Source organism: Oncorhynchus mykiss, chromosome 2 (genome assembly GCF_057628025.1).
Source record: "Oncorhynchus mykiss isolate SJ-2025 chromosome 2, ASM5762802v1, whole genome shotgun sequence".
In the NCBI taxonomy this organism is placed as follows: Eukaryota; Metazoa; Chordata; class Actinopteri; order Salmoniformes; family Salmonidae; genus Oncorhynchus; species Oncorhynchus mykiss.
Window position 1 is genome coordinate 43,305,212 of NC_143023.1, and position 13,279 is coordinate 43,318,490.

The 13,279-nt window shown below is 41.4% G+C and overlaps 1 protein-coding gene across 1 annotated transcript; it reads left to right on the forward strand.

The window, feature by feature from the left end:
* Nucleotides 1–3,935: 3,935 nt before the first annotated feature.
* On the forward strand, nt 3,936–11,445 carry LOC110490326 (membrane progestin receptor alpha-like). The gene is made up of 2 exons (XM_021563656.3): nt 3,936–4,164; nt 7,566–11,445. The coding sequence occupies exon 2, from the start codon at nt 7,572–7,574 to the stop codon at nt 8,634–8,636; it is 1,065 nt and encodes a 354-aa protein (XP_021419331.1). The 5' UTR covers nt 3,936–4,164; nt 7,566–7,571; the 3' UTR covers nt 8,637–11,445.
* The last annotated feature ends 1,834 nt before the right edge of the window (nt 11,446–13,279 follow it).

Consider the following 13,279-nt stretch of genomic DNA (forward strand, 5'->3'; position numbering starts at 1 on the left):
CTTAAGGATTATTAATGGTCTTCATTTATTTGTGGCTTTTGGGTTGCAGACATTTACTTACACACCTTCTGTATTGGTGCACACAGAGACCACTAGTAATTCCATTTTGGTAATTATCATTTCATCATGCAAATTTGATAGTCATTTTCAAATGGATCCCACAACATAGTAGATGCAGCATAGTGGATGAATAGTGTAATTACTGTGTCTTTCGGAAGTATTCGGCCCCCTTGAACTTTGCGACCTTTTGCCACATTTCAGGCTTCAAACATAAAGATATAAAACTGTTTTTTTTTTGTGAAGAATCAACAACAAGTGGGACACAATCATGAAGTGGAACGACATTTATTGGATATTTCAAACTTTTTTAACAAATCAAAAACTGAAAAATTGGGCGTGCAGAATTATTCAGCCCCTTTAATTTCAGTGCAGCAAACTCTCTCCAGAAGTTCAGTGAGGATCTCTGAATGATCCAATGTTGACCTAAATGACTAATGATGATAAATACAATCCACCTGTGTGTAATCAAGTCTCCGTATAAATGCACCTGCACTGTGATAGTCTCAGAGGTCCGTTAAAAGTGCAGAGAGCATCATGAAGAACAAGGAACACACCAGGCAGGTCCGAGATACTGTTGTGAAGAAGTTTAAAGCCGGATTTGGATACAAAAATATTTTCCAAGCTTTAAATATCCCAAGGAGCACTGTGCAAGCGAAATATTGAAATGGAAGGAGTATCAGACCACTGCAAATCTACCAAGACCTGGCCGTCCCTCTAAAACTTTCAGCTCATACAAGGAGAAGACTGATCAGAGATGCAGCCAAGAGGCCCATGATCACTCTGGGTGAACTGCAGAGATCTACAGCTGAGGTGGGAGACTCTGTCCATAGGACAACAATCAGTCGTATATTGCACAAATCTGGCCTTTATGGAAGAGTGGCAAGAAGAAAGCCATTTCTTAAAGATATCCATAAAAAGTGTCGTTTAAAGTTTGCCACAAGCCACCTGGGAGACACACCAAACATGTGGAAAAAGGTGCTCTGGTCAGATGAAACCAAAATTGAACTTTTTGGCAACAATGCAAGACGTTATGTTTGGCGTAAAAGCAACACAGCCATCACCTTGAACACACCATCTGCTTTTCCTGCTTTTCTTCAGCAGGGACAGGGAAGATGGTTAAAATTGATGGGAAGATGGATGGAGCCAAATACAGGACCATTCTGGAAGAAAACCTGATGGAGTCTGCAAAAGACCTGAGACTGGGACGGAGATTTGTCTTCCAACAAGACAATGATCCAAAACATAAAGCAAAATCTACAATGGAATGGTTCAAAAATAAACATATCCAGGTGTTAGAATGGCCAAGTCAAAGTCCAGACCTGAATCCAATCGAGAATCTGTGGAAAGAACTGAAAACTGCTGTTCACAAATGCTCTCCATCCAACCTCACTGAGCTCGAGCTGTTTTGCAAGGAGGAATGGGAAAAAATGTCAGTCTCTCGATGTGCAAAACTGATAGAGACATACCCCAAGCGACTTACAGCTGTAATCGCAGCAAAAGGTGGCGCTACAAAGTATTAACTTAAGGGGGCTGAATAATTTTGCACGCCCAATTTTTCAGTTTTTGATTTGTTAAAAAAGTTTGAAATATCCAATAAATGTCGTTCCACTTCATGATTGTGTCCCACTTGTTGTTGATTCTTCACAAAAAAATACAGTTTTATATCTTTATGTTTGAAGCCTGAAATGTGGCAAAAAGGTTGCAAAGTTCAAGGGGGCCGAATACTTTCGCAAGGCACTGTATATCACCCTCAGAATTTCAATTATGTTATCTTCATCTTTTACCTAAAGATTGGATAGAGTTAATTGCCTTTGTTTGTTTGTTTACTCGTCATCATAATTTTTATCTAGATGTTCTTGTTATTCATTCCATCTATGTTGTGATATAAGGCCTAGATAGTGGTACTGGTAAATATAACGAACAGCTACAGTAAAAAAAGGCAAATCATTCCTTTGACTCTACTGACACCGAGTGGTAATAGCGCAAAGCTATAATGTAGAGCAACAGTAGTTGGAAGATGAAATTAAGATTTATCTTTCACACATTTTGGCAGTGTATAGACAGTGTCTTTTGGGCATATGAGTAATATTGTTTTATCATTCTAAACAATGAAATGAACATAATGTGTTTTGTTGAATTGTTTCACTGATCAAGTGTTCAAATGCCATATTCTATTGGAACTGGGAGGTTTGCTGTTCAGGCCTAACATTTGGTTGAATTGGTGCCTACGGTTACAGAGTGCTGGTATGTAGCCTACTGATTGTATGGCCACAGATGGTCCCTCCGCAATGCCAGCATGGTGACGAACAGTGCCTCTTCAACCTTAGGAGGCTGAATACATTTTATTTAGAGAAGTCTCTGTGGTCAGCCTAAATTCTTGGACATCATGTTCTGGTCCCTTTATACTTACCCTACCTCACCTCTATAGTACCTCTATATAAGCTATGTTCACAATCATTTGTCATGCTAATCGTTAATGTTATACTAAGGAGGTATCGGCAGATGTGATAAACAACATATATTACTGTATAAGTCCTTCCAAGCAACAAAAGACATTTGAATATTTCCCCCATCACATCTGTACTTCAACAAGTATGAGACCTGCACTTTGAGCAAGTTCTAAAATAAGCCATACATTTCTAGAGTAATAAAAAAAGCAACGAGGATGAGGTACTGTACCATTCATCAACAAGGGTCCCCTCCGACGGGAAATGTACATGATACAAATGTGTGGAAATACACTAATTACACAATTGGAACACAAATAGATTTTTAACACACTAAATATGCTTTCTACCCTATCTTTGCTTAAACAAACACCTGAAAAGTTAGTTTGGAGTGCATTTTTTGTTCCTAAATACATTTGAAATCTATTGGAAACAGGTTACCAAGTCACAATACCAAGCATGAAACATGTTGAAATTGCAAACAGAATGTGTTAATCTTGTGTGAAATTTCTGGTCGGGCTCTTGCCTATATTGTTTTAGAGACACCTGTTAAGTCTGAGAAAGATATCCACCATATGACAGTAGGCTGTGCACATCTGTGCACTTTATGTAATTGTACAATAACGTTTTTGTATTGTACAATAACATCCGCATAAAGAGGTCTCAGTAGGTGGTATTGTCAGCCTTCACAGAAGGGGAGACAGCTGAGACACCTCTGCAAATTGTTTTGAAGGTCTGGGCTGGGTCTGACTGAGTATATACAATGCAAGCCTTTCACAGACGCATCCACAGTGTTTCATACAAAGACACATTGTCAATGGTACCCACAACGTGGGAGGAGGGAAAATGTGAGCCTTTATACAGTGACTGGACTAATGAGCGATTCAAAAATTTGCTTGACTTGATATACAAATTAGTTTCAATTTACTGTGAACCATATTGGTGGTAAACGAACAATAGGTCTCTCATCAAGAGCCAAAATTGTGCTGAGTTCGTCATTCCACATGTGGGCTAACTTCTGAGTTTTAAGTTTCCATTGCAAAGCTACTGTGGGCCTATATCTATTGGTTTAGCACTCTGGTAGACACCTACATTTAAAGTCACATCATGAATGGATTAGAATGAAATGACACTGTAATAAATACCAATAACAAAGTAACAAATAACACACACACACACACACACACACACACACACACACACACACACACACACACACACACACACACACACACACACACACACACACACACACACAGCTCTCCAATAGACTTTCAAATCAGTAAAACAAATACATCATTTATGGTGAATGGGTGATTCTTCATTTTCAGAGCACACACTGCATTTCATTCCCTTACAGTGTGCAATCAGTCAAATAAGACCTACGCTATTGGTGAGAATCGAATGAAAAGACAGGAACAATACACCATATCTGACTGCTGATTGGTTAGAACATCTGCTTGTCAAAGGCTCGTGGCTCTTTGACTACCGATTGCGTCTTGATAAAAATCCGACGGGCGCTCCACCCGCACAAGAATAATCATACTTTAGAAATGTTATTGTTCAAACAATGTTATTTAAATTTGATGTATTAATGAATAATCCAAATTATTCACTATTCAAGGTTTTGCACTGATACTGCGTTTGCCTTCTTCAGGTAGGTTTATTTATTATTTCTTTATTTATTATGGTTTTCACACTATGGCCACGCCAGAATATGGTCGCATAAAATGTCAATGTGCATGCCGATAGACCATTTTAATAATGTGCATTTGTATAGAAGACTCTGTTTTAGTACATCTCGTATAACATGTAATAGAGCAGCTGCCAGAATGGGACATTGAAGTCTATTCTATATGCAGTTTACCCCTCCCTGATCATATGTCGGCTTAATTCTGTCTTTTTACAGAAATACCCAATTTGTGTTCATATTAGGCTACGTCGATAATTAGGATAACATATTGATCAGTCGTTTCCGTGCAATTATCGATTGTTAGCTAGTAGGCTAAAATAGGCCTCACTGTTGGATGTCTTGAACAAATCATTTACATTAAAATACCATTCTATAGTCTCAAAGCTTCTGGATTCGTTTATACTCGAGCAATTTTTCAGCCATGAATATTTTAAGACAGCTAGGCATGCAACCAATGTAAAAATCTGAGGGTGGAGACCGGCAGGATGGGGAATATGTTACATAATCCTCTTCCCATTCAACGATTGCTCCATGATACCATTTTTCCTTAGCACTCAGTAATTTACGTGGTCTCCTCTTGTCTCCTTAACCTTTTCCACGCCAGCATGGTCATGGAAGGACAAGGGCAATACAATTCTCAGTAGAATAGGCATTCTTTCGCTTGCTCTGCTTTTTGTAGATACATGCAAATTAAGTAACAAGAGGGAGTTTGAGGAAGCTGTTTAATTTACTGAAGGCTATTAATATGCACCCCGTGTGTAGGCCTAGGCTACAGCATTTACATATTTGTACTGCTGACACTGAAAATACATAATACATAAGAAAATATAGTACATAAGTAGCCTAAAGTACACTGCTTTATCTCTGATATTTTTTGTATGATTTTATTTCAGATTTTAGACAATAGACATAGACAAAAGACAATAGACAACTTAACATTTCACAGATATATATCCACTAAACTAGACATTAGCTTGGCTGGGACTTAATGCCCAACCTTCAACATAAAAAAAGACAAAAAACACCAACTCAGACATACAGTTCAAATCAAAAGTTTGGACACACCTACTCATTGATGGGTTTTTCTTTATTTTTACTATTTTCTACATTGTAGAATAATAGTGAAGACATCACACCTATGAAATAACACATGGAATCATGTAGTAACCAAAAAAAGTGTTAAAGAAATCTAAATATTTTTTATATTTTATATTCTTCGAAGTAGCCACCCTTTGCCTTGATGAAAGCTTTGCACACTCTTGGCATTCTCTCAGTCTTGGCAATCTCTCAATCCCCTATACTATGTTCTTACAAAAAAAGGTTTGCAATTCTCCAATACAGCCAATATTGAAGACTTTTAAATGCTTCTCAAAGATGCCCTCTGGTGGTCAAACTAGCTCAAACTAGAATTAATAGCAAAAATGGTTGACAATTAAACAAAGTGCCCTAGATTCTGCAGCAGCCAGCAAGGTGTGCTGCAGTATGATGTAACTTTTACAGGAAGAACCACTGTAGGAAGGAGAGGAGATTTTAGTCATTTCGTCCCCACCTGTCCACTAAAAGACCAGGCTCACCGGTAGGAGCGAGTACTCTGGTGGGCCATATGGAGAACGTTTCCTCTCCCCTTACTCCCATCCCTTTTCATGCCATGTTGCTGTGGGGAAACCAGTCGAAATCTCCCCGGGTATTCATCAACTCTGGGGCTGATGTGAGCTTTATGGATGCTAACCTGGCATCCGAGCTGGATATCCCCACAGCCCCTCTCCATTCCCATGGTTATTAGAGCACTGGACGGGCGCTCTATAGGCCCGGTCACCCACAATACCACCCCCATCAACCTACTTGTGTCAGGGAACCACAGCGAGACGATGCAGTTCCTGCTCATTGAGTCTCCTCAGATTCCTGTGGTATTGGGATTCTCCTAGCCCGTTCTGCGATCCCCAGTTCCCGAAGTCAGTGCAGCCTGCCCCATGACATCTTCCTGGGGGCTCGGAAGTTGCCCCGGATCTCTCCGCCATTCCCCATTCCAGGGTGGTGTTCAGTAAGGCCCGGGCCACTTCGCTTCCGCAGCACTGACCATATGACTGCGGGATTGACCTTCTCCCATGCACCACTCTGCCCCGGGGACGACTGTACTCTCTGTGGATCTGGAGACCAAGGCTATGGAGACCTACATTGAGGACTCCATAGCTGCAGGGTTCATCCGTCCTTCTGTCTCCTCCGCCGGCGCAGGGTTCTTCTTTGTAGAGAAGGAGGACAAAACCATGTGCCCGTGCATCGACTACCGGGGTCTCAACGACATCATGGTGAAGAACTGCTACTCGCTACCACTCATCTCCTCGGCCTTCGACCCACTCCAGGGGGCCACCGTGTTCTCCATGCTGGACCTACGGAATGCCTACCACCTGGTGCAGATACGGGAAGGGGACGAGTGGAGGACTGCCTTCAACACGGCCGGCGGTCACTACAAGTATCTGGTCATGCCATTCGGCCATACTGTGCTCCAGGCTCTGGTTATTGATGTTCTCCGTGACATGTTGAACCGGTTCGTCTTCGTCTACCTCGATGACATCCTCGTCTTCTCCCGCTCCAAACTTACATTGTAAAACCTCTGAAACTTTCTTACTTTCTTACAACTTTCTTACTCCGCCCATAACTGTTGGACTTTATAACACTCCCAGAAGGCATGAATTATTGAGTCATTGTTTGTTTTACACTTAAGACATGACTCTACCATTGTGCTGTAGAATTTATGTATTTTGTCTCTTATATAATATATTCTATACATTAGTTTATACTTGATTACACTTCCATTTTTGTTAGCTGTAATTTTGTTATTTATGCTTCAACAGTTCTTTTTTAGGTCTTGGTTCCAGTATTTTATATATTTTTTCAATTAGTGTTAGTTGGATAGGCTCTCTGCAAAGTTTTGTAGGCTATATCTTACCTATCATATGAGTATCCTTTTCTGACTCAAAGAAGAAGAATCAGAATCATAAAACACGGGATGAGATGTTAAACATCCTCAACATTTGATGTCCAAAATATTTCAGATTGAAGTTTCATGATATAAAACTTTTAAATTGCATATAATTTAAAAAAGTTATTTCCAATATCGGACAGCTATTTCCAATGTAGACATTATAAAGATATCTGTTAAATGAAATAATCTAACAAGCTAAACTACACCCTCCACACACTCCCATTACTAAGCCAAAGCCAAAAAAGCAAACCATTGTAATATCATGCAACACACGATTAGGGTCTAAATCCTCTCGCTTGCAATCAGAAATGACAGCTCATGGCCAGATAGATATTATTGACTGACTGTGAACTCATTCTCTGCCCTCATCTTCCGTCTTTAGTTTGCCATGGCGACCGTGGTGATGGAGCAGATTGGTCGCCTGTTCATCAATGCTCAACAGTTGCGTCAGATTCCTCAGCTGCTCGAGTCGGCCTTCCCTACTCTGCCCTGCACCGTGAAGGCCCATGATGTGCCCTGGGTGTTCCGTGAGCCTCACATCCTTGGAGGCTACAGGCAGCCGGAACACAGCTGGCGCTACTACTTCCTCACCCTCTTCCAGAGGCACAACGAGGCACTCAACGTTTGGACCCACCTGCTCGCCGCCTTTATCATCCTGGTCAAGTGCCAGGAGCTGTCTGAGACAGTGGATTTTCTCCGTGACCCCCACGCCCAGCCCCTGTTTATTGTCCTCCTCTCAGCCTTCACCTACCTGTCGTGCAGTGCCCTGGCCCACCTGCTCAACGCCAAGTCCGAGCTCTCCCACTACACCTTCTACTTCCTGGACTATGTGGGCGTGGCCATCTACCAGTATGGCAGCGCCCTGGCCCACTTTTACTATGCCATCGAGGAGGGCTGGCACACCCGGGTGCGAGGGATCTTCCTGCCCACCGCAGCGTTCCTAGCCTGGTTCTCGTGCTTCGGCTGCTGCTACGGCAAGTATGCCAGCCCGAGGCTGCCCAAATTTGCCCACAAGCTGTTCCAGGTGGTGCCCTCGGGCCTGGCCTACTGCCTGGACATTAGTCCCGTGCTGCACCGCATCTACAGCTGCCACCAGCAGGAGGGGGGCTGCTCCAACCAGGCTGTGGCTTACCACCGCTACCAGGTACTCTTTTTCCTGGTGAGCGCCTACTTCTTTGCCTGCCCCCACCCAGAGCGCTGGCTGCCCGGGCGATGTGACTTCATTGGCCAGGGCCACCAGATCTTCCACGTGTTCCTGGTGCTGTGCACCCTGGTGCAGATCGAGGCGACACGCATAGACTACATTGAGCGGAGGCCTCTCTACGAGCGTCTCCACGGCAACCTGGCCCATGATGCAGTGGCACTCTTCATCTTCACGGCATGCTGCAGCGCGCTCACTGCCTTCTACGTGCGGAAACGTGTGCAGGCGCAACTGTGCGAAAAAGAGAAGTAGGAGCTGTCAGGACAGAGGGAGAAAGGAGGATAAGGGAGAAAGACTAATCTGATTTACACTGGAAAGCTAAAAAAAAAAGACAAGAGATTAAAGCAATTAGACTGTTCATTTTGTAAAAACAATGACCTGCTGTTTTTTTTTTTTTTTTTTTGTGGCCTGCCAAATGACATTTTAAACTGGCAACATTGACTGTCTTGTGATGTTGACCTTCCAGGAAGACAGAAAAATCCTGGTAGTTTCTGTCTGTCACATCACAAGCAGTCCCTGTAACACTCCAAATAAAATCTTTGCACTTCACAAAGAGGGTAAGATGAAGGTCGGAATTGAGACTTTTTTTATTGTGTTGATTTTCCTATTCATTTTCCACTCTCTACTGTGAGATCACATGTCATGGCCTGGCTAGCTACTGAATAGTCTGAATGACTGTTTGACTACATACTGTACTGTACAGACTGACCAACACCAGGCATGACACAGACCATCTCCATAGAGGTATGCAGGAAAGAATGGAAAGAATACCAACGTTGCCCTTAAGTGGATCATCAAATAAATAATTACAATAGTTTAATAATTTCTCACCAGCTTTTATTTCTTAAAAGTACAATGTGAGTTTCTAGCTATTTGACTCCCAAGTCAAATGTTAATGCTTAATGAAGACCAGTATTCTTTTTTGTGTTCCTTGTATATCTCATGATATTCCAGTGAGCTGCAGTCGACACCTCCAAATGCTGTCTCCCCTACTCATTCTCTCTGTTTTATCTACCATTTTCTCTGCCCATTTTCTCCAAAGCTGGGTTTGCTAACTGATTGAGATGCCTATACGCGCTGTCAGATATAATAGACTGGCAGTTAGACTTGGCTAGAGGCATACCGCGCACAATTTGCAAACCAAACAGAACATTTCTCCTCTAAGATACATACATTGGCCATTTTACTAACATGTGGATTGATCATGTCAAAGAACAAAGCTGGCACTCTTAGGAGAGTTGGCGTAAGAAATGGATGGAACTATGTGCCCAAGATGACTATGATGTCTCTTTGTCGTTGTGATAATATTCCTTTGTATTCAAAGGGCGGGAACTTCAGTTTTTGCCTTTTTTTTGCCTTTGTGTGTATTGTTCAGTCTTTTCATGTACTTGACTTTACTCACAAAAGGGCTGTCTTAGTACTTAGTATGGTGACTTACTGCTTGTACATTTGTATATGTATGGTTGGGTATGTACAGTTGAAGTCGGAAGTTTACATACTCTTAGGTTGCAGTCATTAAAACTAATTTTAAACGACTCCACAAATTTCTTGTTAACAAACTATAGTTTTGGCAAGTCGGTTAGGACATCTACTTTGTGCATTACACAAGTAATTTTTCCAACAATTGTTAACAGACAGATTATTTAACTAACATTCCCTGTATCATAATTCCAGTGGATCAGAAGTTTACATACCAAGTTGACTGTGCCTCTAAACAGCTTGGAAAATTCCAGCTGAAGCTTCTGATAGGCTAATTGACATCATTTGAGTCAATTGGAGGTGTACCTGTGGATGTATTTCAAGGCCTACCTTCAAACTCAGTGCCTCTTTGCTTGACATCATGGGAAAATCAGAAGAAATCAGCCAAGACCTCAGAAAACAAATTGTAGACCTCCACAAGTCTGGTTCATCCCTGGGAGCAATTTCCAAACGCCTGAAGGTACCACGTTCATCTGTACAAACAATAGTATGCAAGTGTAAACACCATGGGACCACGCAGCCGTCATACCGCTCAGGAAGGAGACGCATTCTCTCTCTAGGAGATGAATGTACTTTGGTGTGAAACGTGCAAATCATCCCCAGAACAGCAAAGGACCTTGTGAATATTCTAGATGAAACCGGTACAAAAGTATCTATATCCACAGTAAAACCAGTCCTATATCGACATAACCTGAAAGGCCGCTCAGCAAGAAAGAAGCCACTACTCCAAAACCGCCATAAAAAAGCCAGACTACGGTTTGCAACTGCACATGGGGACAAAGAACATGCTTTTTGAAGAAATGACTGATGAAACAAATATAGAACGGTTTGGCCATAATGACCATCATTATGTTTGGAGGAAAAAGGTGGAAGCTTGCAAGCCGAAGAACACCATCCCAATCGTGTAGCACGGGGGTGGCAGCATCATGTTGTGGGGGTGCTTTGCTGATGGAGGGACTAGTGCACTTCACAAAATAGATGACATCAGTCAGGAAGTTAAAGCTTGGTCGCAAACAGGTCTTCCTAATGGACAATGACCCCAAGCATAATATCAAAGTTGTGACAAAATAGCTTAAGGAAAGTCAAAGTAAAGGTATAGGAGTGGCGTCACAAAGCCCTGACTTCAATCTTATGGAAAATGTGTGGGCAGAACTGAAAAAGAGTGTGCGAGCAAGGAGGCCTACAAACCTGACTCAGTTACAACAGCTCTGTCAGGAGGAATGGGCCAAAATTCACCCAACTTATTGTGGGAAGCTTGTGGATGGCCACCCAAAAAGTTTGACCCAAGTTAAACAATTTAAAGGCAATGCTACCAAATACTAATTGAGTGTATATAAACTTCTGACCCACTGGGAATGTGTTGAAAGAAATAAAAGCTGAAATAAATAATTCTCTCAACTATGTTATTCTGACATTTCACATTCTTAAAATAAAGTGGTGATCTTAACTGACCTAAGACAGGGAATTTTTACTCTGATTAAATGTCAGGAATTGTGAAAAACTGAGTTTAAATGTATTTTGGCTAAGGTGTATGTAAACCTCAGAGTTAAAATGTACATGCCTTGGAGCATGTCTCTTTGCGTGTATTGCTTTGCTTGTGTTTGCTTGTGTTTGATTCAGATGTGAATGTGTTTGAAAGCCTGTCTTTGCACTTAAGACCCCTCTTAAGAACATTGTAGTCCGTTAACCTCCTCTCAAGTCCCTTAAGGTGACATTTTAAGTCTGTCACACATCAATGAAAGGTGAAATAATTGCTCACAAAAAGAGCAGGATTTATTTTAAAACCTAATTTTATGATGTCCATGAAACGGTGGCAATAATATATTTAGAGCTAATGTAAACAATACATTTATTACACAGGTATTCAAATCAGGACCCAGAGAGAAAAATTCCAACACTCATTTTGAAAGAAATGCCATTTAAATGTTAATTTTAGATTAATAAGATAATGTTGTCCTTGTGTTCTGTTGTGAAATGCCTCATAAAATTAATGTAATTTTATATGTGCTGATCAAGTTTGAGGTGGCATTGAACTTTACAGACCTGAGACTTGGGTTTGGGCTTAGGCTAATATCTAACAGGTGACGGAAAGGTTAAATCATGACTGACTTACAGGTAACTGCCAAAATAAAGGAAACACTTAAGTGAATGAGGGATACAAAGTATATTGAAAGCAGTTGCTTCCACGCAGATGTGGTTCTTGAGTTAATTAAGCAATGAACACCCCATCATACTTCAGGTCATGTATAAAAATGCCCAGTTGCCTGTTATTTTGGCTACCATGGCTAGAAGAAGAGAGCTCTGTGACTTTGAAAGAGGAGTCTCAAAGGAGCATATGGGGTTTAAAGTAAGTGTGTGTGTGTGTGTGTGTGTGTGTGTGTGTGTGTGTGTGTGTGTGTGTGTGCATGTCAGTCACCATATCTCAACCCAATTGAACACTTAAGGAAGATTCGAGAGTGGCGCCTGAGACAGCGTTTTCCACCACCACCAACAAAACACCAGATTATGGAATTTCTCACGGAAGAATGGTGTCGCATCCCTCATATAGAGTTCCAGATACTTGTACAATTTATGCCAAGGAGCATGGACAATGTTCTGGTGGCTCGTGCTGGCCCAACGCCCTATTAAGACACTATGTTATTTAGGCAGTTATTTGAATTTGAATTGTTATGGTCTCACTGATAAAGGGGTTGCAATGACTAGAATAAAATGATTGTGACCACTAGTATCCAAACTACCATTGTAAGCGCCATTCCTAACACAAACCAACTCTGAATCATATAACTGTTCACCTTGATTCGTATAAATTTGATATCGGCGCGTTCGGAATCCAATTAGGCTCGAGAATATATAAAAACCTTTCGCCTACGACCAAAAATGAATTATAACATTTTAGGGGATCTCGCCTCGAGAGGCGATACTTTGTTAAAAGGGGACCCCAAAATTTTCCATACAAAACTTATGGGCTCATATGAAAGAGTAGGTAAAATAAATGATATCTAGGGTCAAAGGTCAAAATTCCAGGTAGTCAAGGTCAGGGTGTTGATACTGACTCTCACTATCCTGCACAGAACCTAAGGCAGGGAATATTTAAATCAGCATTGATACGGTTCTACCCAGGGTTGCAGGTTACTTTATACAGTATGACGTGATTAATCTGTTGCAAAAAGGTTGAATATGGGCTCGGATGGGACCAGAGTTTTTCTTATCAGGTCACATGGTTTAAAAAAACTCCTGAACTTGGGGGAGGGTGAAAACCATGTCAAACTGCAGCAACCTTGTACTTGTTCATATTAAAATAAAGACTAGGGAGGTTTCCTATACACAGACAAAGCAACATGATTGGACAATAAAACTCACAGGGCTGAGCTTGTTTTATGCAGGTTTGCATTGTGTAGTCCAGCCCAATGCAACTG